Source organism: Fistularia commersonii, chromosome 4 (assembly GCF_037954325.1).
Source record: "Fistularia commersonii isolate RoL2024-O1a breed Wild chromosome 4, RoL_Fcom_v1.0, whole genome shotgun sequence".
Lineage (NCBI taxonomy): Eukaryota > Metazoa > Chordata > Actinopteri > Syngnathiformes > Fistulariidae > Fistularia > Fistularia commersonii.
In genome coordinates this window covers 19,702,262-19,729,553 of record NC_141287.1, presented here as the reverse complement: position 1 = coordinate 19,729,553, position 27,292 = coordinate 19,702,262, and the positions used below count along the sequence as shown (strand labels likewise).

The following is a 27,292-nucleotide window of genomic DNA, read 5'->3' as shown; positions in this document are numbered from 1 at the left end:
TATAGTTTTCTATTTAATTAATAGAAATCACTAATTGATATAAAATGTTAAAAGAAATGTAAAAAGGGTTGAAGTTTCACTTCATTTACTTGAGAATGCACGTGTTAAGACAGTGTACAGGATTTACAGGAGTCATTGCCTCCGGAGGAAATGAGCTCAGCATTGTCTTACAGATCTTTTGTTTGTTCTTTAAAAGTCGTCTCTTTAAAGCGAAAGAAATAAAACCTAGAACAGGTACATCGTTCACTGTAAAATACGTGGCGATGCGCAGAAGGCGGAGCAGAACCGTCGATGTACCTGTGAATTACAGGAGTCATGAAACCGGAAAAAGACCTCTTAAACTGCTGTGTGAAACAAAACTAAAGCAAACATGCCTCGCCGTTTAGAAAAACATTCAGCTAAACCAGTTGACCTTTGTTCTAAATGAATCCACTACAATGCAAATAAACAACGCAGTACATTAAACGATAAAAAGTGAAATAGCTAAACATAAACAGATCAGACAGTTTTTAAACTCAAAATGTGTCCACCCAAATCTAAGACGGCAAAAGCCTACTCCAATGCCCAGGTAATGTTACTTCTTTGAAGAACATCGCCAACAGTCCGACTACTATATTGTGAGATTAATACATATTTTCATATTTCCAAGACCACTGGCAGTCTCAGAAGCGCCCGGTCAGCCATCTTTGGATGCCAAAATGTGTCCCGCCATGTGTTTTAAAATAAATATAGTTCCATGCCGCTATAAGGGCACCGAACCGATCAAAGTCTCTTGTCTTCTGACAATTTAATATATGGTCCACCCTCTGGATATCTTCGAGGGTCTTTAGTATATAGAGTCCAGTCCTTCCTCCTTCAGACGGCCTCAAATGTCCATTTTGATTTTATCCAGAGAGTTGTCGATCTTTGTGAGTGTCTTTTTGATGCGTAGCGCTGTTAATCTAGCGGACGGATTCTGATACCAGCACTCCTTCATGAGTTTGGCCATGGAGATTAAAGTCTGGAGGCAAACGGAAAAACAGGAAATATTACTGACAGGCTTGGATAATAAGCACATCGAGATACGGACGTGAGCACAACGTTACTCACTGGGTCTGAGAACCATCTATTCGGGATGTTGGGCCGCTGCTGGTCCACGCAGACCACCTTTTTCATGTCCTCAAAACTGGGATCGCTGGGGACGACGTCGTGAAACGGTGGCTTGTACTCCTCTACGATGCCTATGCATACAGCGACAATTCATTTTAAAAGACCGCATTACGCTGAGCAAAGACTAAGGCGTGAATTAGAATGACAACCCGGGGTGATACGAGATTCATTGACTGAAGGTGCGAAAAAAGCATTTCGCTACAGATACATTCTCTCGAGCGAGGCCTTGAGAAAGAAAAAAACTCGGGGGGGTAACAGTGCGTCGGTGTAAATACTTCAAGTGCTGCTGAAAGCATGATTTGGAAAGCCACAAACTCGTTTGACATTGAAAGAGGGGAGTTCATTTAACATCGGCGCCGAGGGGAGAAACCAAATTAAACGAAATACTACTTCAAGTAGAACTACAAAACAAGAAAGACCTGAATGCAGTTACATCAAGTGGGTAAGCTAGGACATCCAAATCGAATATGTTTTTGAGGGGTGCGGTTTGATTCTTCTTTCCTCATTTTGGAAATGCGTCGGCCGTGTTTGTCTGTGGGGTGATTTTAGATTTAGATACTTTAGTATGATTGTTCATACAGGCTGTTAAAATGATAGAACGTACTCGGTGGGCAAAACAAAGGTACGTGGCTTGATAGAACTATCGGACAGGACCACATTTAGACCAAACCAACTGTGACGCGGACCGTTGCTGACTGTCCTCCGGGCAATCTCCCACAGGACAAGGCCCAGAGCCCAGACGTCCACTCTCTTGTAGGATTCGAAGCAGTCCATCTGGATGGAGTCGTCCAGCACTTCGGGAGCCATGTAGCGCTTCGTTCCTACTTTAGGGTTATTCCCGACATCCAGCTCATTGGTGTCTTGGAAATGCATGACAGCCAGACCTAGAACGGAGACACAATGACACAGAGGGTTGCAGTGAAAATAACCCTGAGTGTGGCTGATCTGCTTAAATCAATAATGAAGAGCTTTGGTTGTTGTGAACAAAATGTTCTCTAATCCCAGAATAGATGAGACAAACAACTGCTACCATATTTGTTAGTGGAACAGTGAAATGTGTCATCTTGAGCGGACTTAATATATACTAGCTGTAAAATCTAAGAGGGTGTCGCCATGTTTGTGCCAAAGCCTGAATCACATTGAAATGTGAGGAAACACAACACAAGTGTATTAAAGTTGTCTTCCCAGTGTATTTCCAGTTGAGTGCCTGGTGGTACATTAAGCGCTGTTGTTCGTCCTACATTAGCGACAAATGAGGCAAAGTGGATGGTACCCTTTCTTGCCTCTGCTGGTTTCAAGTTGTTAAATCCCCTTAGATACATGATGTGCCAGCCTTACTAAAGCTGCATTATGAGAGTAAAACATTGAATTATGAGTGTGTGGTTCGCTATTGCACTGACGAGATGCACTACTTCATCGCCTTATATACTTTGTATATCCAGCACATCAAATACAAAACACTTAAAGTGAACTTTCTGTAACTATTCCAATTATGACATTGACTTCAAGAGAAGATAAATAAATCGCTTTTCTTCATACCATGTCTGATGTGATACATCTTGATCGCATCAAATGAAGAATACATTTTTGAAATATCCTTTTTTCAAGCTACAGGACTTCCGCAGCATAAATCTTTGCACAGAAACCACATACTGTTGAAATCGTCAGAATATCTCACCAAGGTCAGCGATACAACACTGTCCGTTCATTTTAACCAATATATTTTTGCTTTTCAGGTCTCGGTGAGCGATGGCCGGTTTGCCCTGGGTGCCGAAGATCTCAACGTGGAGATGAGATAGGCCACTGGCGATGGAGAGAGCCATGCGGAGGCAGCCGGATGCTTCCAGTGTGCTGAGCTGAAGGTAGTCATATAGGGAGCCCATCTCATGGTAGTGGGTGATCAACCACAACTGCGTGCTTGAGTTCCTGGAAGTCATGTCTGAAGCAATGAAGCCTAAATTGACGAAAGAAGTGAAAATAATCTCATCAAAAACAAAAAAAAAACGCAAAACAACCCCCAGTAAATCAATAGCCTAGAAATAAATATTTCTATCAATAAATGAAATAAATGCAATATTCAGAACTGTGCAATATTTCATTTCATAACAGCTGGACTACAATTTTTCCTTTTATCATACTATTGTGCACTCCTTACCTCACTTGTTACTAAGACACTTATAGTTTTATCACTTGTTTACTATGACACTTTATAGTTTCACTGAGACACTTTATAGTTTATAGTTTGTTTTTATTTCTAATTCTGCCTTTTTCTTTTTATTATTTATTACTGTTATATTTTCTGTAACTCCGGCACAACAATCTCCTTCGGGATTAATAAAGTTGTTCTTATCTTATCTTATCTTAAAGTGGAACGGTCCCTTTTAGAGTTTTAACTTGGAAGCAAATTGTAAATGTCACTTTTTTAGGATTGGTATCTCAGTGGGTTCTGTCAGCTGCGTTGGTGCAACCAAGACAACGGTGAGGTTTACAAGAACCAGATCTCGTGCCACATACCCAGAATGTTCTCGTGTCTCAGCAACACTGTGTTGTAGATCTCAGTTTCTCTGAACCAGGACTTCTCATCTCTCGAGGAGAAGATTTTGACCGCAACATTCTCTCCCTGCCACTGGCTTCTCCACACTTCACCGTAGCGGCCCTTACCTGACGAGAAAACACGGCAGCGTTGACTAATATGCAGGCAGTTTCATATTTCTTATTGCCAGACAGAGGAAAATATAAACATTGTTACTGTTGGTAAGACAGACGGTGCCAATATTGAGCTTAGTATTATGGAGACGTACCGTGGACTGATACCACAGTAATCCAAATTCAATGATTAATGATGAATTTGAAGGTTGCATGTCTTTGTAAGGAATAAATGAGGGAGGGGATTTGCATAAATACATTTAATGACCATGGACCGAACATCACTAACACAGACTTTGTCTTGACACTTTTAGTTTTGATTACTCTGCGTAAAGCGGAGGAATGTAATAAAAATGATAATGTTCGTTGCCTTGCACAAGCCGTGAGATTGTTACTGACAAAGGTGAGGAAAGTCTGGCCCCTGCGGGCTCGTGTTCTTAGAATTAAGAATTAGGTGTGGTGAGCAGTGAACCGGTTACGCCGCAAATTTATGCAAAAAAACTTAACCTTAAATCATCCTAGTATGTCTAATTAATGACTTTGGCAGAACATTTTCAAAAGTTCACTTACGCAACTTTTTGAGCGACTGATTTTGAAATCAATTATTAAAAAATCTGATTCTGACGTTATGCAAAAGCATAAAATGAATCTTGATGGTATTAAATTGTTATGAATTACATTAAGAATAGGCAGATACACCACATGTGATGAAGATTTGATCATGAATACATTCATCTTGACTGTTCTGACGGATGCTGATCAAATTTTTGTTTTCTAATTGTCATATACCCCTCTCCCCTTCAAAACAAGAAAAAAAAAGCATAGAACATGACATGATGTCTTGGACTGTAACACAGAATGTCTGGCTGGTTTAAATCTCTCTGGTCAGCAAGGGCTGTTTTGCGCCACAAATATTTATTCCGAAATTTAGTGTGTGGACAATGACAATACAAAACATTTTTAAAGGTTAATAGGAGGCTGCAGCAGTGACTGTACAATAAGAAAACAAGTACTGCAAGTACAAAACTACCATTATGTAGTAAATATTTCCTTGGATATGTTGAAGCTGCTGAAATATCTCATTAAGCAAGAACTCTGAAATGTGTTTTCATACTGAAAGAGAACTATGAATTTTGACCTTCATCATTCCATGTCGAATGTCCTCAGATGAGATCTCTCACTGGCTCATTGAAAGCTTAGCCAGGTCCAAAGTTCATATGAGCATCTGATTATTGTTGTGCAACAAAGGGATGAAAACTTGATTCTTATCTGTCTTATAGATAGTGATTTTATTACTCACTCTTGAAACCGACATTTGAGTTCAAGGGGTATCACAAAAGTGCATAATATCAGAGAAACAAAATAAAAGTAAAAAGTTCAAGGTTCATGAGGTCCTAAGTCATTGCACAATAATACCTCAATGCACGTTGAGCTCAAGAGTAAAAATAGGAGGTTTTTTACCTCATAAAAAAATGTGAAATCCTTTTTCTACCCTCTTGCACATATTTCCTCCCATTAATTAATTATGGCTTCTCTGAGCCAAAGGCAGGTCCAGGATCAATTTAATCTCAAACCCGTTGTAGCCACACCCTACGCTCACAGAAAAATCCCATTAAAATTAATGAAAAGGCTGGATATTTTTAAGGCGGCGTTAATGTTTATGACAATGCATTCTGAGAGCGAATACCTACCCACACACTCGTTGAGTGTGATTTGTCGGGCAACCGTTCTCTGGACAAGGAATGGGAGTCCAGAGCCACTTCCTGACGTGCAGGAGTGATCCAGCAGATCCTGGGAAAGACAAAAACAGACATGAAAAGCTGAACTTGTGTTTTTTGTTTTTTTTTTTTTTTTGCAAATGAGCTATCTAAAATGAAAACCTTTCCACAGGAATTTCGTGGCTGAACCCTCAAAATGATGAAGAAAGGAGCATCTGGGATTTGGATGAACACACACCATCTTTGATGTGGAACACATAGGGATGGAGTGAGCAAGCTTTGTGTTCGTATGTGTGTGTGTGTGTGTGTGTTGAGGAACAGAGTGCCCTCTGCTGATTAAATAACAGAAGTGCGACCCCCCTCCCTTGTGACTGGTGTGGGCTTGAGATTTTTAAACTAAGCCAAGGGCCAAACTCCAAAACAGGCAGAGTGCTGCTAAGCCCTTTATTTTTATCTCAGAGGTGCAGCAGTACAGCGTCGACGCAGGGGGGCAGTGCACATCAAGAGACAGCAGCTGCCGAGAAAAACAAACGGATGAAGTGGGAGGGGAGAAAGGATTGAAAACAACAATGAAGAATGATGCCTGAGATAAACAGATTTATAATGCATGAGCTGCTTGAAAGACAATTTGCAAACACAATACACCGACAGAGGACAGAGACCCCTGAAGTTACAAGGTTTAAACACACCTTTTGGTTACAGGAGAAATTTGAACTAGCAGCTGAGCACTTTTCAATAATTGTTATTTACATTCTGTGGCTAAAATGTAAACTTAGGGTCAATTGATTGACTTTAAGTGCAAATAAATTTATTTTTATTTAATACGAGCAAACTTGGGAATCATTATTAATTTAAGGATTAAATATTTTACATAAAACTGACTGCAGGAGTGCTATAAACATGTTCAACCTTACGCTTGCACTAAAATACAATACGTGTTCTTCCGAGAGTAAAAAAAAGTGAATTTGACGTTCAGATATTATGTCAGGGCCCGCGCCAGATGGGGCGATTCCCAAGCCAGTGAATGTGCTGGGTTGTCCTTCAGACTAAATGCTAACCACAGGACTCCACCTAAATTCTGGATCAGTTTAGCGTGCCTGAAAACCTACGCTGCTCTGTGGAAAACTCGCAATCCACGCCTCTGAGGGGGGAAAAAAAAAAAAAAAAAAAAAAAAAAAAGATAAAAAAGACACGAGTCCAACAGACGGGATAGAAGGTGTGAGTTTTAAACTCTTTCTGAAACACATTTCCACATCCATCATGGCAAACAAAATAAATTGCTGTGACATTGAGTATGATCTGGAAAGTACAGTGTTAAGAGGTGATAGTTGGTTCTGTTGAATTTAATCATTTTCAGAAATGTTATGACCAAACACCGAGCCACACAACGCACTAGTCATAACTTCGAAAAAGGTTCAGGAGACTCGAGACCACGACTATTCCTCATAGGAGATAAATGTGGGCACAAAGACCGATCTGCTATTTCTTTTTTTTTTACTTTAGCTTTCTTGGTAAATTCAAAAGGGATTGGGGGTGGGGCAGATTTCTAAGTTATTAAAAATCAATGTTTTGTTTTGTTTTTTATAATGAAAAGTGTCTGTAAAAAAAAATCATAGCAAATGATTTTAAACAGAAAGGAGTAACGACCCTTTTTGAAAATGATGAGACTCACAACATTTGTTAGTGGATGTATGTTTGCTATTGGGGGGAATTAAAAATAAAAAAGCGCATCCAAAACCCCTAATGTTTGTTGTCTTTTGGTAAACAGTGCGGTCACATTAATTTACGGGGGGGTTCCGTTTGTTTTTGGTGAGTATAACATCAATTCAGCAAGGTTTAAAAGTGAATTTCTATAATCCAAGTACAAAGCGGGAGTCTCCCAGCCACCCAGAAGTCCAAACAAGAATTATTTCACAAGTGTCTGAAACTTACACTCAATATTTTCTAAAAACAAAAGATTTATAATAAGTGCCAACAAAAGCAGGAAGTTTAAAAGAAAAAAGATGAAAAAATGGATGTACCCTGAAATGATCCACATGTTCACATGATTAAATCTATTATTTTGTTTTTCATTCTGACCTTCTTTAGAACGGTTAACTGCAATTTTAATTCAGTTTCATTCTGATCTGTTGCAAAGGCAGAAAGCTGGATTACTCAATGCATACACATGAATCTATTTCAAAGTATTCAAATCCACCCCAACATTTTTGAAATAGCAGTTGAGAATTTATTCTTTAAGCGTCTACTCTGTGTGTAACATATATAGCATCCATAACTCACCGCTAGAGTGCTTTCCCCCACATTGGACGCAATAAGACCATCAATAGTCCCATATTCAGCATCCCGAGTTGTTAGTCTCTCCAACTGGTTGTGGTGGATGCGTCTGAAGACCAGGATGGCAACGGCAGAAAGGATTATGAGGACGATTATGGGTGCCACAATGACAACAACCAGCATGATCACGCTGTAGCTGGACAACTCCTCAGCTGTTGAAGAATAGGAAAAGTTATGAAAGTTTTTTGTTTTTTTTTTCCACAAAGTCACCATAGCTTACATGAAAAAAAAAAAAATTGAATTACTGTGTCTGTTAAATGAGTACAGTTGAGAAATGCTAAAAAACAACAACAACAACAATGTTGAATTGCATCAACCATGAAAAAGAAACTGGTGAAATCAATTTTCAACATTCACACATAGCGTGCAGTGCTGATTAAGTTTCATATTTACAATAATTAACATGGTATAATGTTAGAGTGGAGCTTCTCTATAGCACTTCAATGACAGTCTAACGGCACCAGTCACATATGGAGGTACGCACAATAGAAACTTGTATGAGCATGTACACACACACTTCACACACACACACACACACACACACACACACACAGGATCATGTCAGCTGAGACGGGCTGTACTACTGACCACCATTCACACCTTTCCAAACATTCCAAAGGAAAGACTCCATTAAGCCTAAAGCACAACGATCCTCTTCACTACTTGCATAGTGAACTCTTTCTCCAGTATACAAATAACTAGGAATGTATTCTAGAAGTCAACCAATTTGATGGACCTTGCAAAAAGTCCAAAACACCCCTTGGTATTACCAGTTCACTCCTTCATGTAACAGCCTGAAAAAAAATTTTGGTATCGACATCTGCCTTAAAACAAAGACTATACATAGACCTCATTTAAAAACTTAAACATTTGCCACAATACTTTTTTTTTTTTATAAAATCGATGGCTAACTAATAAAACTGGATACAGTTGCCTAAGCTGTGATCAGACAGCAACTAAATCCCTCCCTGAGGCACAACCAAAGTACCGCTGCGGAAAGACACTGCAGAAAACTACCTGCTCTTGCATGTAGATGGCCGCCTTTCCTTGCCTCTAAGTTGGCTTTAACCCCTAAGCTCTTGTCAGCTTTTGAGAGGACAGGAGGAAGCAGACCAGGACAAAATAATATTCACCACCTCCTCCTCACCATTTCTGTTTCGTGAGACAACAGAACTGTGGCCATGCTGAGGTGTGACTCAGGCAAAATGAAAACGTGGAGAACAGCGTTGTTTTGTGGGGAAAAATTGCAGGTCTGACTCAAAACACAAAGACGACTACTACTTTGGCGCTTCCTGAAACGATTATATCCAAGCATCAGCGATGCACTGATATCGGGGTTAGAAAATAACACAAACTCTGACCGGGTGACGCATGATAGCTGGTATAGTGTCCATACCATTGACAGGGAGCTCCACGGTGATGTTCATGTTGCACAGGTGCCCTTGGCAGCATTCCACAATCTGGTCTCTCGAAGGCCGGGTCTTGCAAGTCATTTTGCTCTGCTCATAGATCTTTAAACAACCCTTCTGAAAGGTCAGAGACCCAGCACTGACTGTCAGAGATGAGAAACACTGGTGGCCAAAGCAGCGACTCCCCGTGACACATGAGGGGCCCTCACACACACACTCGTGCTCCTCTTTGACCAGCGGTTTTGCCTCGTCCTCTACAAAAGATAAAGGGAAATTTAGCAGGTGGAAAGACACAACTCACACACAAAAAAAAAACAACAAAGCTCTGCATTGCTAATCATATTCATTTCTGCTGCCTTTGGGATTTTTACATACATCTGTTGTACTTTTCCCAATTTGGAGACAGAATAAATGTGTAAATTCATGCTGTCCAAAGTCACCTTTCCCTGAAGCTTGCACAGTGACGTTCATATTACACAGATGGCCCTGGCAGCACTTGACGACATGGGCCAATGAGGGTGGCATGGCGCAGGTGGCTCTGCCCTCCTCGTCATCCCGGAGGCAGCCTTTTTCTTGGACAGCTGTCCCCTCAATCATCTTCATAGAAGAAAAACAGTGCTGGCCTGTGCATCGGTGGTGAGGTTTGCATGTACTCCCCTCGCACACACACTCCTGCTCGCTGAGGAATGGTCTACCAGCTGACGATTCGACGTCTGAAGAATCTAAGAGGAAATGAAGATGCGCAGAATTTCATTATCATCTTTTGAAAAATGATGTTATTCATCACAGGAGGGGGGAAAAAAGAAAAAAAAATATCATGCAAATATTGAATACCATCCCCTTTACAATTGTTCATTGTGTAAGATTTGCAAGAATTAAATTAGCAGTTTTTCAGCATCTCAATACTCCAAACCCCAAACATGAATCACCTATAGGATATGCAATTTTATTACATGTAACTGTTTTACAAGATACAAGGAAAGGTACTTGATTTCTTATAAAATGATGCATTAACATTTTCTGAATGCGTCAAACTCTTTTACAAATCATGTTCTGCCACAAACTCTGAGATGTCTGTTTAGTGTGACACTTTGCAGGTATAAAACAACTTAAGGCCCTTAAGGCCAGACATTTCACATACTTTGCTGTGATACTCCCATTGCAAATAAATTACCTTTTGCCTGCAGCTGCAACGAGACATTCATGTTGCAGAGATCTCCATAGCAGCACTCTACCACCAGCCTAGGAGTTGGGGGGCTTTCACAGCGCGGAGATCCAGCTTCATTACCCACAATGCAGCCTTTCTGCAGGATGTGTGTCCCATTCAGTAAGGAGAGGGAAGTGAAACACTGCAGGCCAAAACACAGATCCCCGCTGCTGCAAGACGATCCTTTGCAAAAACATTCAGATTTTCTCACAGTGTCCTCACCTGTGAGAGAAAGTTAAGGAAAAGGTTTGAAAAACAGCACTAAAATAGGAGGTGACCTTGCAGCCTTTGTTTTTCATAAATGCCTTTCATTATCTCTTTCCAAATTATGCACGTGGAGCATTGAGATGCTTGACATATGAGACAAGTGTGGCTTTCAACCCTGAAAATGCAGTCCAAATTTCACTATACTCTGAATATGTGCACCACTGCAGTGGTTGGAAATAATACAGAGAAGGAAGATTAGACAGACAGGAGGGTGGAGAGTTAAAAAAAAAAAAAAAAAAAAAAAAAGGTTGAATAATTGGTCCAAATATGTAAGACGCTTGAGGGGAATAGAAACAGACCAAAGTAGATTTTGCATATATTAACAGAAAAGTGCATCTATAGTTAGCCAGAGCAAAATTAATCAAGATCATGCCTGTTTATCCAAGCAGAAACCTCCCCTTCCTTTGTTTGCAGCTCTCCTTTAGATCTAATGGTAAAAGGTGGGTTTTTCGAATGGTGCATTGCCAGGACGTTATCCTTACCTTCCAAGGTGGAGCACGGGATGATCAGGATGATCAAAATCAAAGGAAACATTCCCCGGCCTGTCATTGTTAACCTAGCGGGGAGAAAAAAAAAAATTAAAAAACAGACAAACCTTTCATAAATACCGGGTTATACTGTGGTAAAAATAAAGAATGTATTTTCCACATTGGCATATTATGTTTGAAATATCTGAAAAGCACTCTGCAGTGTAAGAAGGCAATCAGAGATACTGCTAGTATCTGCTGTTGACCTAGTGACTAATTTTACAGGAGACTTTGCCTTGATTTTAGAAAGGCAGTCAAAACCAAGTTTAAAGTGCTGAAGTAAAGTGGGTCTCATGCCTTCTTGTTGTCCTGGCAACAAGGCATTGAGTGGCAAGCAATGGGGAGACTGGTGCTCTCCTATTGGCTGCTTCAGTGCGTGCACGAGTGTGTGTTGATGTCTGCATGTGTGTTGGAGGGACAGACTGCTTGGCACTGAGGGGGAGAGGAGCAGACAGACATGAGGAGGAGGAGGAGAGCACACTGGGGAGAATTAGTGTGGGTGCCCAAATACTATCGTTTAGACCTGGAGACAGTCTAATCCTTCAATATTTAATGTGTCTGTGAGAACGGCCACATATGCTGAGCAGTTGTTGGTCCGTTTTGCCACAGTGACAGATTTTAATAAACCACCAGTATAACTCAAAATGTAAACTCTGGGGGGGAGAGAGGAGGAGGGGGGGGGGGGGGGGGTCCTTGCAAACTGCACAATTTATAAAGATGATATGTGTGTTTTTTTTTGGGAGACAGCACCGCCTGGAGCATGCCCAGTTTATGCCATATTGAGTGCCAGGGCTGTTATCTTGGCAGCATGTGTGCACGCTTCGTTGCATCTGTGCCACAGACAAATACCACAGTAGCCCACCCACCCCCACCCACCCCCAACCCCCGATCTCTAGCAGTCTTCCAGACATAAATGATTAAGCATGTAATGTTAGCATTAGCCTAACAGCAGCGTCTGTGGGGCTACTCACACACAGACCACATGCTGCTCCTTTAATCAGAATACAAAACAGAGGCTGCCACACAGAGATAATCAGCAGCTCTGTCTGCTCCCTTTGGACCGAGCGGGGGGGCAGGAGGTGGTAAGGGAGGTATAGCCAAGGGGCAACTGGGGGACAGTCGGTGAGAAGGGCAGAGAATTGGGCGAATGTTGAAGATGTGGGCCAGGACAGTGTGTGATAATACAAGGAGAGAAGTGGGACAAAGAGGTGTCTGGTGTCGGTGCCCAGGGGGACGGTGGGAAGAAGGGCACCATGGTGGCGGGAGACAGTCAGATAGGGGGAATGGAGAGGTAGGACAAAGAGTCAGCCTTGACAGACAAATCCTTCTAGGAAGCGGTTATTTTCCAGAAATATCTTACGGCTTTTACGACACTAAACTGATCATTTTCAGGTTTGTCATAAAAAGCCATTATGAAAGTATCATTGGCTTTAGTGGAATGTGACAGACTTTTAGGGGGAACAATCCGTAAAAATGTGTTGGCTGCGCACCTAATTTCAAATGCTGCGTAATGGCGTTCAGCGCCGAAAAGTGGTTTTGTCTGACTGAGTTAAGTTGATATTATTTCACATCACTTGAAAAGAAACACGATGAAGATCTCAATATCCTCCCTTAAATTCTGCTGATTGACACTGACTGCTCTATAACTCATCTAAATTTAACACGTAGAACATGTCAGCGCCACATAATAGTCTGAATTACCGCAGGTAAATGATTAGCTGCTCTTTTGTTCACGGACGAAAGACCCCTAACAGAGTCCTAAAATTAGCACTTCAAAATGTGGTGGAAAAACACTCAGGGCGGGGGAACAACTAAGATATTTTACTTTAGTGGCGGTCTTACTATACCGCAATCCATTCACATGTAAAAATCCTTTCAAACCTTTTCTGTTTAAAGCAATCATCGTCTGTTTGATTTCCATTTCAGTAATTAAGTATCGGGCCCCTCCAGACGTTCACAGGGTAAGAAAATGTAAACACCCCTATTAAAGAGATCTATTCCATTTTCAGACTTCAGGTATCATAACAATAATTAAAATATATTACGCATTACTCAACTGTAACATTGCTGATGTGGACACTTTGAGAGGGCCCTTCGGAGGGAGAAAGAAAGCATCTGTAGGACCAATTACGTTCTGCGCATGTGTGCCAGTATGCGTGCAGTTCTGTGTGTTGAATTCTCTGGCAGCATTCTTAAGTTTGTGTTTACGGAGCTGAAACGCAGCCAAAAGGTGTGCTCTCATCTGTCTCCCTTGCCGTCGTCCATTTTTTCCTTCGCCTTTATCTTGCTGCAGTGTGCTAATTGAACACCAGCGCAAGATACCGAATGACAGAACAGAAAAACAGACAATGATTTTGGTTTAACGGGAATCTAGAGTCACTTATCATTTGGGAAAGCTCACTTTCGTTTGTACCCGTTTAATAGAGAAAACCTGGATGTAATTTGAAAAGTATTGAGAGCGTGTGGGGTTTTTTTTTTTTCTTTATGAAGAAACTCGCTTCACAAACTGGAAGGTTGAGACGGCTGAAAAACAGTCACCTGACACCCAATATCAGTAAAATCAATGAGCCTGTCGTCAACTAGCAGAAGAATAGGAGGCCTGTTGTCCTGATTGTTATCCAGTGAGAAGTGCAAGGAGTATGTTGTAAAAGTAGGACAGCTTAATCAATAAAACACCAAAACTACTAACGCAATAGATTTAAAGTGCTTTTCATCAATTGCTATAACAATAATAAGTAAGAGTAGCGCACAATACAATAAAAAAAAAAAATCATTCACTCATGTATTGTCTATTCTGCCTGTCAGGAAGTCAAGGATGCAGGAGTTAGAAGTCTCAATTAACAAACGCCACGGTATTGGATCGCGGAGGAAAGTGGAGAACCTGGAGGAACTCACACACACACCGAGAGAATATGCAAACTACACACACAAAGGCACCCTGTCGGAACCAGAACGGGAAACATCGGGCTGGGCGTTTATCAAAACACAATTGAAACTCAACAAAAATCTGAAACAACCCAAAACTCATATGCAACAGCAAAGAAGAGGGGCTCCAGTTTTCATCTTCACTTTTCTAAATACCGCTCCTACTATCAAAATCTACCGGCAAATAAAAACTCAAATTATACAAGAGAAAAGTTGGAAATCTACTGGGGTGTAGAAAGTGTTTTTCTTCTTATAGAACATTGTTTGGAGGGTCTTCAAAGTAAATAGAAAAAAAAAAAATCACCTTCAAGTTCAATGAAACAAAGTTGACAAACATTTACTGCCATGACCTTCAAAATACAATTCGAAAAATCAGAACCCTCTGGTAATTTTCTTTACTGTATGAAAGTGTCTCTCATTTTTGGATTATACTTTTCATAGATTTCCCCTTAAACGGCTGATTCTCTTTTGTTACTGACTGCCAAATTACAAAGCACATTTTCACAATTTTTCAGACAATAAATTTTCTTTTTCGAAAATGACTGAATAAAATGTAAAAAAAAAAAACAACAGATTTTTGTTGCTGCAGTTAAATCTAAATCCATCAGTGTGATAGGTTTACTTTTACAGGCAACCAAACATCACCGGCATTTAGTTGCCATGGCATGTGGATTTTTATAGCTTTTCACAGAGAAATGACATTAAAATACACACTAGTGTTGATGTTTGGCATGAGCTGTTCCACCGTTACAGACTTTGATCTGTGATTTGGCTACCTGCTGTCCAACCCCTCCATTCTGCCTGTGCAGACGATGAGGTATAACGGCACATCGACAATCCTTTGGCTAAAGGAGGCCAAGGATTTTAAGAACATTTTTCCCCCCTCAAATAAATACTGAATTGTATTTGCCAATTTGGATGCTTTATTATTTTTCTGTGTTATGAATTCAGGTCAGGAAGAAGAGGAGAATGACAAAACACTACTTTGTCTGATGAGCAGGGTGTTTCAGTGGGTTTGAGTAGGGAGGGGGTTGGAAGCCCTGCAGGAGCTGCTGAGTCATCATGCTGGCAAAGAGCAAAACGAGAAGCGGAATCTGTGTCTGAGCTGGCAGCCTGGCACAGTTACCATGGCACAAATAGCCCGGACACCGAGGAAACTGCAGCAATCTGCAGGGAGGCAAAGGAAGAAATGGGAGGAGACTGAGGCGATGCAGAGCCTGCTGTTTGTGCCCCCGTCCTCGACCCAGACAGTCAGCGTGTCAGCATGCCATCAGGGACACACAGATGGTTTGCTTCTAGGTAGATATGAGTGTAAGAAAGACCAGAGGGTTAAAGTGTCCTCATTGAAGTAGCCCGTATTTACGTTCATACTTCAGCTCAGCAAATTAACGCACTCACCTCAGTTTTTAAGAAAAAAAAAAAGAAAAAAAACAGTATTAGCCCGCAGTGAAACAGAACACTTGGGACAGCAGAAACTTAACTAAAAGAAACAATTCTCTCTTATGAGGGAATGCACACAAATGCTTGGTTGTACTGTGAATATAAAGTAAGTGCCATACAACCTTTTACAAAATGCAGGTTTTGGTTTGTATGACAAACTGACATCCGTTACTGATCATCAATATGAGACCGCTGTGTTAAAGGAGCTGACCATCATAATTCACCCAAGCAGTTTGATAACCACCTTTAAATAACAGTGCAGTACTACTTATTGTAGTGAAAATTCCTTACATACACTTTGGTTGAATGAGAAACCTGTTCAGGAATCTGTATATCTTTTTATTATACTGACTATGCTCATAATGTTTAATGTGCAGATGCAACTTTGCCACTGTAACATAAATTGGACGGACGCTGAAATTACATGCTGAGGGACAACGAGGAGCTGCTGCCTATAATCCTTTAAGTCTAAGATGCCATCTGTAATGCTAGCTAATAACCAATGCATTTGCCAGTAAAATGCAGCTTCTCATCTTGTTGAAGGACATGAAAATATTAGCGATAAGCCGTCAAATTGGGTGCAAATGCAATGAATCCTGCTGCTGTGACATGGAGGAAGGTTCAACTCTTGACCTGTCATATTAATCAACTGTATGTTACTTTTGGATTCAGACTGATATGGATACTGTTGAGTGTACACACACTTAGCCCAGTGCTTAACAATCAGATTATCATTTCATAACATATCATATTCAAACATTTTTATCTAAATATCAGTTCTATACATGAACGCTGACAGTGCCAGAAAATAGGAAAAGCAAAAAAAACAAAGGGTGGGGGGGTCCAGCAGGAACTGGAGAATGATCTGTATAGCTGTGGGATCAGATTACTGGTGACTGGATCAGTATTGTACCCGATACAGATATGGAATCCGATCGATTTCGACTGATCTGTATTGAAAGAATTTGAAAACCATATTTCTGTATGACCTTGGTTTGTATGACGGTAAGGTTGACCTGTTCTTCAAATCTTGAGTCATACACCATAATTGAGTATGAAAGAAATGGGGCTCTGCTAACTAGAAAGGAAAGTTCATTAACCTTTTGAGCATTCCTCCCTGGCCAAGGGCCTCATCCATGGGAGATGAAAGAGGTACTTCTGTGGCCCTCTGGCAATGGTTGCAGACTCTACAGTGCCTGATCAGGTAGCGTAAGGATCTTGTAGTATCTACCTCCTCTAGCAATGTGTGGAATGTAATCACATGTAAATGCACCCCTGCTTTTGTCTAAGTTACTCATGTACTCTGTATATCGGTCTTTGGTTTGCTTGGAAACAGTGCAATTGCCTTTTCTGCCTGATGTAAGCACTCCCATCATGTGATCTCTGCACTAAGAAACCCATAATGATACAAGGTCCCTCTTAAGGAAGCATTTCCATTACCTCTTGGCTCCTATGTTCTTATTGATTGGGGGTCAAGGCAAAATACAGCAATTGCTGTACAGAATACCGAAGACAACAAAAATATGGGGGTCTGTAAGGGAATTCCATACAGTGCTGAGAGCGCATTTTCAATTCCAATGCAAAGTGGATAAACTTAAGACTTATTTATAATGAGGTTCTTGTGGTTCCTCCTGGGTTGTATTATTGCTTTGCGGTGGTAAGGGCCTGTGAGAACCCGGAAGGTTATACATCATTGTGAAGACGACATTGTCAACAAGTGTTCAACGCAGTGGTCGCCATAGCAATTAGACTTTTCACACAGACATCAAAACATTTGAAAGAGTCAGTTCAAACACAGTCTTTAAGGTCCTCAGCCATGTTTGCCAACAGAGGAATGCACAAACACTTACCCTCCAAAAGGCCGTCTCAGAAAGTTCCCTGCCTTCAAAAGACACCTTGATTTGTATCCCAGCACAGCTTTCTAACACATTTTTCTCTTTGTGAAACCATCCCAAAGACCTGTGTGTCTTGATGCTTAAGGCTCGGGGACTATTTAGTCTTGATTGATTCTGTTTCCTCCTTGGCAGAGACTGCTATAACACTTTGGAGAGCTTGAAAGCATTTATTAGATTTCACCATCATGATCATAATTTTGGGGCAGCCTGATTGTATTACAACAAAAAATTACATTACATTCAAAGAATGATTTGAGTCTTTTCATTCTGCTGTCTACTCTTGTTTTGAGTGGCATAATGATAAGAGTCAAACATCAGCAACGTCAAACCTACCGAATACACTAGACAATCACAAAAAGTGCTCAGTTTGCAGAGATAAGGTGCCAATTTGATAACCAAATGAAACAATAAAATCCCCAAACCAATTCCGGAATATAGTCAAGACACTGTTTTCCAATACAGTAATTACAGACTAAAGAAGATATATAAATTAATGTGATACATCAGTTAACTCCAAAAGGTAAAAACATATTTCCAAAGGTAAATGTTTGCATAATAAGCAATAAAGTTTAACTGGCTGATGCATTTGTAAAATAGCATGTTGTACACTAATGAAATTGATGGAGCTGAAAGGAAAACATTAAGTCATATGGCAAAGCCTTGACAACCGACTTACTTCAGTTAATTGTCGTTGTTTATTACATTATAGCAGCAAGGATAACATCTTTGAAAACATATTACAGTTTGAAGCAGAATTATTTTTGACACAAGGAACTAAAACTAGGAGATTGTCATTGTAGTTGTTCAGGCCTCAAAATGTGACTGTAATAGCAGCAGTAGCAGTAACATAATATGATGATCATCTTTTTGGGTGAAACTGTGATTTGTGGTCAAATATTGTCAGTTTCAAATAATCACACTTCTACTCACTACAGGACAAATGTGAACAATTGGATTACATGACATTTCATTATCCCCACTCAAGCAGATGATATCTATTGATATGCAAAACAGGCCTTCTTGGTAGTGTGAAACAAACAATTTGTTCATTACATCACCCTGCAATATCCCAGAATGATAAAATAAACACTTAAATCTAATGCGGTACAACAAAGCCCCGCGATCTATTTTCCCATTTCACCTTCATTCCAGTAAGGCAGCACCATAAATGATGAAATCAAAAATTAAAACCTCTGAGAAATTTCAATGGAAATTTTACACGGATCTCATAAAGAAGCGTTAACAGTGCAAAACATGTATTAACTTCTATGTCAAAGTGGGGCTGTTGGTCCAAAACTTAGAAGATAATCCTCACATGAAAGCAAAAATGCATAGTTCATAGCCTTATAAATCAAGTGCTGGAGCAACGAACATTTTCACTTAAGAGAGTCCCCTTAACACTGAGGTACCCGTGCCTCGGACTGTGAATAAGATCAGAGGCAACTATTGAAGATGCAACCCCCCCCCCGACAGCTGAGCAATAAGACAAAAGCACTGAAGCGAGTACAAGGCTCATTCAATGTGTATTGCAGACTGTCTCCAGTGCAGTCTGGGTTAGTGCAGGGAGGAGATGAGCCACAAGCACTGCAGACCTCCGTCTGCGTGTGTTTGTTCAAAGTCAGTAGTAGTCTCTCCGTCTCCACTGGTCTCTGACCAACGGAATCAATAAGTCTGCACGAAGCCACCAGGAAAAGACAGGAGCAAGATCCCAAATAGCAAACAATTGTTTTAACTCGCTCTCCGTTTCCCTTCCAGACTGCAGTCTCGGTGCTGAGACTGCAGTGCCCACAAGTCCTACACAGCTTTTCTCGCTGGGATATGTTTGGGCTACGTAAGGCCAGAAAATTATAAAAGGACTCAAGGATTTTTGGACTAAAAATAACACGACAGACAGAAAGCCCCTTTCTAAAGAGTTGGACACAAGCGTCGAACAGAAACAAATCCAACCCACATGCTATGTTCCTCTGCAGCCTGCTGCCTCATCAGATGCCAAGTCTTTTAGTCAAACTTTCTAGTAAGTCAGCATATAAATATATCCCCATAGATACATGGGGAGCGCACACATACGTACGCACACACACACACGCAGCTGCAACAGGATAGCTGACAGATTCACATAAATGTTTCGACTCTGGCATTAAGATTTCAAGCCTTCGAGATCCTCCAGTCTCCCATCCACAAACACATACTAAGTGTCTCAAACACACTTATGCAGGCACACAAACAGTATCCCTTCCATCTTCTTTCACTTGAGAGCCGTCTTCACAGAAGAGTGATGAGCCCCAGACTCTTGCTCAGACTTGAAGCAGTCTATCTTTGTCTCATAACTGCAGTTCTCTTGTTAATGACAGACTGTGTGTAATCTGAATCTACATGCATGCGCGTACGCACACACACACACACACACACACACTACCCAACCCCCAACCCTGTCCCAGGGTTTTTGGAGGCAGCACTTCCCTCCTCTTGAATACTGTTCCAACCCAAACTGCTGGCTGCTCCTGACAGCCAAATTACTCTGCGCAGAGAAATTATTGCTATCATACCCCCCCACTACACACACACACACACACACACACACACGTGCGCTAACATTCCCCCATTCAGACCTCTGTGCCAAATGATACACTCTATGTCCACCACATATGGTGGTATTCTTATGTACAGGCCAAGACATCTGCGGCCAAAGCAATCAAGAGCCGAATGAAAATTTGAAAAAATCTGCAGTTTAATTTGTTTCTATTATCAGTTACTGTAATTGTCACTTGTAAATACAAGTAATTCAAAATGAATGAGCTGAGATAGTATCTGCTAATATAAATATGATGAATATCTAATGCGAATACATGATTCAACTCCATATCATTTGCTAGTTTAAGTAATTAAAATCAAGATGTTAATAGAGATTGATTTGTATGGGACTTGATAAAATGTTTAGATACCATGTAATGGGATTGAGACCCAACTAAATAATAATCTCTCACTATGATACTTATTAAAATAGTACTACGAATCACTGTTTCTTTTGTGAAATGATTTAATCGTCTTTTCCATCATCAGAAAACTGTAAATTGTCTCTAATTGAAAAACAAGCACAACATTTCCTAAAAATATAGAAATAACCCTAAAATCACCAGGAAATAAGCTTTCAGCTCAAATATCCACGCACATCTATGTGCAAAAATCCAAATTTAATTCCAAGCTCAAAAATGTAACATATCAGCCTATAGAAAAGCAACCAATTATTTTATACTCCATCAAATCGGTATATGAATTGGTCTAAAAAAAAAATCTCACTCAGTCAGGCCAAACGATGGATGAATTAGTTATTAGTTCAAAATTAAAAACAAATTTCCCGATTTACTGTAAATGAGCAAACACTTTGCATTTCAACAGATGATCAATCATCCAAATATCTGGGAGAAGTTACCCAAGCACAACAAAGATTACCTGTCTTCTTCTGACTTTTGCGATATACTTTATATTGTTTTCTATTGAGCCTTGATTACAAATGTTTCAGATTATAATGTTTTATAGTGTATAAGCAGGGTCTGCAAAATTCAATAGGTTGTTTGCCAAAAAGACAGCCCCAGAATAGAATAACTTTTGAAGACCAATAGCCAGGAGAAAGAGGACAGGGTGAGTGGTAATAATACTGCCTGTACACAGCAAACCAGAAGCCCAACATCCACTGGAACTGAACCATGATAGACCAGACAGTGATACATTTTACAGTTTATTTGGGTCCAATCGGTCCCCTCCATGATGCAAGTCACAGAGAACAGGTGGCAAGACACCATATCGCAATTGTTTTCTTCAAAACAAACATATCTCAACCGACAAATCTTAAAACGTATGCATTTGCACCTCAAAGTATTAATCTAAGTGCTGGCGAGAGGGCGACGTGCATTCAAAGAAGGGGAAGAAATATACTGATGATAGCAATCATTTGTTAGGACCAGCTCCCAAACTGCACAAAACAATGCTATTGCATCAAATCAAATCAATCAATAAAAATACGTTGAGATGCCAACAGACTCCATAGCTTTGGTCCAAGTTTCCCTAATTTCAACATCGTGCTAATTACATATCTTGCAATTTAACAAACTGCTTTCATTTATTAATATCAGATCACTGCAAATCCTGTTTCAATAATTGAGCAAAGATACAAGCGTCAGAATCTAATATTAATACAAAGTATGCGTACTGTATCTTTTTTAATATTCTCTGGAGTTGACTTGTGCGTACAGTGATATGATAAACTAATGATTCAACTCCAACAGATGATGCAAGACTCTCGGTCAAAGCAGAGGAAATGATATTTTATGAAAACTACTGCTTCGTTTATCGAAGTTTGTTATGATTTTCTAACTAAGGCTTCAAGAGGGTTTTGAGTTTACTAACAGGTCAGCAGAGCCAGCAGTCCCCATCTTTTCTGGGCCACAGACAATAAGACAAGATTTTCGCAATGTAGCAAATAAACATGACAAAATAAAATGGTATGCCCGGCACGAAAAAATACCAAGTGCATCAAAAAAATAGAATAGTCCTTTCCCCATTTGCAAAAAAGCTCTCCAGACATTTGATTTCTGTCCTCATTTTAGCTAGCTTGGGGTTAGATATCACATGACTAAGTGTCTTGACATGTGTCAAGAAGCACAGATGGATGGTATTGGGAGAGAATCCGATCGTTTTTCATAATGACACTGTTTCCTCTAAATCAATAAAATGGAAAACAAAACGTTATTGATTAATTCTGTGCATCATTTTACCTAATGACCCGGTGGTTGGGTACCTTTGAGTTGAACTACACCAAGAACGCTTATGCAGTCTTTTGCAATCTATTGATGTGAAATGAATAAAATTCATACGTTCATATCTTTTAATCTGGATGTATGGTGCATTACAGCTTTAATGCACACCATTGTGAAGTCTGACACCAACCAACGTACTGTTTTGAACTGATTTGCCGACAGCGTTTCCCGCATCCACGCTTCAAGCGGCAGAAAATCATATTATTCACTGAGCAGAAGTGGTGGGAAACAGACAACAAAGGGAAGATGACTGATTCATTGTGATCAAATCTCGTAAGAACGGCTTCAAACACCAGCCTGTTGGCAGAAATCCAACCTCAGGGTAAAGAAACCGCAAACTGATAAGGCACTGATGAAGGTTACCTGCAGCATCACCGTACATTGGCTGATAAATTTGTACTTGGAAGAGGAGAATATTTTGTACCTGCATGGAACTGCAGGTGGCAGTCATCTGATTTCACCTAATTAGCTCTGATAACAAACTATGACAACATATGATATGGAAATCCTTGGTGTGAGTATCTAACTGATTTTTTTTTTCTTTACACACAACTTTCACACTTCAATGTTTGGCCAGAATGTTGAGGTGGAATGATAGTACGCACGCCATGCTTATAATATATGGCATCACATCACACCAACTTGAACAGCTATCATTCATAGAGAGGTAAGCGCTAACTGTTTACACAATTATTCAGGGTCTGAAGATTCTCTGATGACAAATTATCATAGGATGAATAATCTGAATAATTTATTAGCTATTTTAATAATTTGCCAGACCAATTATCCCGGTCTTCCTGTGCCATTTGAATAGATACATCGGTGCAATGTCTCCTAACAGTTTGGATATAGCAACTAGAGATGAGAAATATTCATTCTTCTTTTACTAAGAAGAAATTCTTAAAAAAACGTGAGGCACAATTTTACTTTGTATGTCCGGAAACTCCGGTCATAAGGAAAAAAAAACCTTTTTTTTTGTAAAATATGATTCTTTTGACGTTTGGATTTTTTTTTTTTTTGAATCACTTTTTCCCCCTTAGCAAATGCACATGAGTGCTTTCAAAAATCTGACAGTACATAATATGTTAAATGTAGAGAGGAGCAAACCCAATTAAGAGGTGACAAAAGACAAATTAACTATGAGACAGATAAATAAGCCAAAAAAATACTAAAAAATAAATCTGCCCAATCGCTGAAAAATGATCAGAAAGAGCCTGCTAGACAGTGATACACTTTAAAAAAAACAATGTAAATAACTATATAACACTAAGTGAACATGAAAAAAGACAGATTAGGGTGCCATCACTGATGTTGTGTCATATTGCTTTGAATTAAATGATGTATTTACAAGGAAAGGCCCTAGAACTAGAGGTTGCAGAGATGAAGATGTTGAGGTTCTCTTTGGGAGTGACCAGGATGGATAGGATCAGGAATGAATCTATCAGAGGAACAGCACATGTTAGATGTTTTGGAGAGAAGGTCAGAGAAACCAGACTGAGATGGTTCGGTCACGTACAGAGGAGGGATAGTGAATATATTGGTAGACGGATGCTGGAATTGGAGCTGCCAGGCAAGAGGTCTTGAGGAAGACCAAAGAGAAGATTTATGGACGTAGTGAGAGAGGATATGAAGGTAGTTGGTGTGAGAGAGGAAGATACAGAGAATAGGGTTAGATGGAGAAAGTTGACTCGCTGTGGCGACACCTGACGGGAAAATCCGAAAGAAGAAGAAGAAGAAGATTTACAAGGAAAGGCCCTGTGCACAATGCCAATGCCTAAACAAATACCAGGAGATCTTCTCCTTGGAACTGTTGTTGGAGTATGTGGGTGTAAACTGCCTGTTCAACACAACAACCAACACAGCTGCTCTCGGGATGTTGTGGACACCAGTGGAGACAAACTTGATTATTTTGAAGGGAATTAATTTGGAGGGAGGGGAGGAGGGCAAGGATGTAGCACAGTGTGAGTCACTTTCACACGTTTTAATGATCTCTGAATGGTTCCAGTCAGAATTAACACCTTTCTAATGAAGTTTGCAGCCGCTCATCAACGGCTTTCCTGCTCTTCCAATTACCGGGAATCGCAGTTTACCTGCGATCGTTACCCTGCGGCACAACCCCGACAAAGATAAGTCAAATAAATAAATAAATACTAGTCGGGGTTGCCCAGACGTTGACGCTCTAAATCCAAACCCCACCAGCCACCCCGAGTCCGCCGCCGTCTGCTTCCCCTCCTCCTCCTCCTCCTCCGCCTCAGTCGCTGCAGGACTGCGATTGTGATGTTAAAAACGAAGCGCTCAGCGTGGGATGATCACACGCACGATACACGCAGGGCCGAGAGCCGTTTGCATGACAAAAAAACAAAAAAAAAAAAAAAAAAAAAAGGCAACCACCCAACTTTGAGTCCCGACTTGTTGCCATGTTTGAAGGGGCTTGATTGGATCTGCAAACGCGGGTCCCCGGAGCTTCCTTCCGCGCCGTCCGCCGGCCTGACGCGGCGACATGCGAGGCTTCTCCGCCCCGACGAGACGGCGACGCCTCGGCTCGACCGCTGTTACATCAGTCGGGGTTACTCACGCAATCGTGACCGAGGAGCGTTTGAACGCGACGCCGAGAAACAAGAAAGCGGATAACGATCGGTGCTTTCCGGACGTCAAACTAGATCGACATTTCGGCGAACTTCTCGCCTCTGGAGCAAAAATGTCCACGGCCTTAGTATAAATAAATATCATCCGCGGTGCTGCGTGGCCGGTCTTACCTTGAGAAATGTTCAGATTGCTCGATGGTTACTCTTGGCCGGGAACGATTCAGCCATCTCCCGAGATTTCACCGACAAAACCCGACTTGTTTCCCAAAGTCTGGAAAGCGCATCCTACATGACGCCGGGTCTGTCGGTCGCCCGGCGAAAGAGAGGGGGGGGCGGTTAAAAAGAGACACGGTCACTCGCTTTCTTGCCGTTGGAGGGGGAAATGGAGAGATTTGTTTAGAAGATTTCCTGTCTTTACCTTCGCATCGAAGTACAGGCTGTACTTCGCAAGTCACACACACACATACACACACCCCCGACGGCGGCGTCTCGGAGGAAGAAGCCAGGTGGAGCGGGGTCTGGCGGGGGTGGAGTTTCTATCAAGTTGAGTCCGGCGTGTGCTACTTCGTAAACACATGCGTTTCCGGTTGGGTTTTTCCAAAATAAAACTTCCAATGTTACTGTGAAAGAAAAAAAATGAAGTAATAATAGCATTGAAGCGGATAATGATCACTAGCGATGCATACTTTCGTATCTCTCTCTCACCACGTCCATCAATATTTTCTTTGGTCTTCCTCTAGGCCTCCAATTCCAGCATCCGTCTCTCAATATATGACCCGACCATCTCAGTCTGGCTTCTCTGACCTTCTCTCCAAAACATCGTACATGTGCTGTTCCTCTGATGGACTCATTCCTGATCCTATCCATCCTGGTCTCTCCCAAAAGGAACCTCAACATCTTCATCTCTGCAACCTCCAGCTCTGCCTCCTGTCTTTTTGTCATTGTCACTTTTTCTTGTCCATACAGCATGGCTGGTCTCACCACCGTCTTCTACACCTTTCCTTTCTTTCTGGCTGATAGTCTTCTGTCTCTTCGTACCCCCGAAACTTTTCTCCATCCATTCCAACCTGCTTGAACCCATTTCTTGACCTCTTTTCCACACTCTCCGTTGCTCTGGACTGTTGACCATAAGTACTTGATATCCTCCGCCTTCTTGATCTCCACTCCCCGTGGCCTCACCGTTCCACCCGGGTTCTTCTCATTCACACACATATATTTGGCCTTGCTGCAACTAACTTTCGTTACTGTCCTTTCCAGAGTAAACCTCCACCTTTCAAGATATTCCTCAACCCGTTCCCTGCTTTCACGACAGATCACAATCGCTACTGATGCATACTTTTTGGTTTAATGTGAAAAAATAAGTGCACATTTTTGTTTATTTATTATTCAACCTTTGCACTATCCCTGTTCTGATTTCACTTTCTTAGTCAATGATTATTCCATGTTGTCTGTTTGGCATCGATAAACCACACCAATTTCCTTGTATTTAGAAAATAATTAGAATAATTGATTAATTTAAAAAATTCCGATTACTGACATTTTGAGAGAACATTGAATGGAGTTCGCTGTCTTTGACCTGCACTCTCAATTCAGAGGGAAAACTTGATTGCACCCGAGACAGAGGTGGAGATGGGTTTAGATTGCATTTATGACATAAATCAGACTTATGAATACATTAATAGTGCAGAATAAAAGTTGGACTTGCTTTATATTAAAAGGTTGGCAAATAAAGTTGCATGTCGCATCGTTGGTATTTTGGAATATCATTGTTTCTGATGTTTTTCCATTTTTTTACTCCTACCTCCACTTTATTGTGTGCCCGCTAATTGTTTATTTATAAAAAAAACTCAAGACTAAAAGTAACAAAGGCGTTTTTCATTTGGAATAAAAATTGTAATCAATCTGCAAAACACATTTGATAGCTTGATCTTTTGTGTTTTTCCACTAATCTAATTCACAGCAAAGAAAGGAAAACTGGTGGTTTCCAACAACTAGAACCTCCTTTTGAGACTGCCAATTTATTCGCATGGAAGAGCGCTGATAACAGCGATGCTGAAGAGAATGCAAACAGAGCATTCAAAGATATCTAAGAATAAGTTCGCTATTTGTTGTAGACAGAGATTATGTTTTCTTTGAATATATTGTCAAACAGCATTTCAATTCTTTATTGACTACAACTGCTTACACACCAAGGTCTCTGGTTAATACCAGCATTTATGTGATGAATTATGGACGATCACACTCCCAATTAAATAGTGCACAGCCAGAATAGCTTTCCAAAATGTTCAATTTTCACATAGTGTAATACAATAGCATGAAAGACATGTATTAATTACAAGTGGGGCAGCCTCAGTCGCCACATGAACTTGAAAGTGG

At 40.6% G+C, this 27,292-nt stretch overlaps 1 protein-coding gene across 2 annotated transcripts; it reads right to left on the bottom strand.

Moving 5' to 3' along the window:
• On the bottom strand, positions 1-25,405 carry LOC147235057 (activin receptor type-1-like). 2 transcript variants are annotated; one of them, XM_086145867.1, is made up of 13 exons: positions 25,335-25,405; positions 25,088-25,217; positions 11,213-11,286; positions 10,431-10,685; positions 9,697-9,978; positions 9,244-9,510; positions 7,794-7,999; positions 5,487-5,586; positions 3,664-3,810; positions 2,828-3,103; positions 1,836-2,033; positions 1,090-1,220; positions 1-1,000 (listed from the first exon to the last, which is right to left on the bottom strand). In XM_086145867.1, exons 3-13 carry the CDS (start codon positions 11,277-11,279, stop codon positions 866-868), a joined length of 2,064 nt encoding a protein of 687 aa, XP_086001993.1. In that variant the 5' UTR covers positions 11,280-11,286; positions 25,088-25,217; positions 25,335-25,405; the 3' UTR covers positions 1-865. The 2 variants fall into 2 exon arrangements, with proteins under 2 accessions (XP_086001993.1, XP_086001994.1); XM_086145868.1 differs by lacking the exon at positions 25,335-25,405 and having other exon boundaries at positions 25,088-25,224.
• Between the last annotated feature and the right edge of the window lie 1,887 nt (positions 25,406-27,292).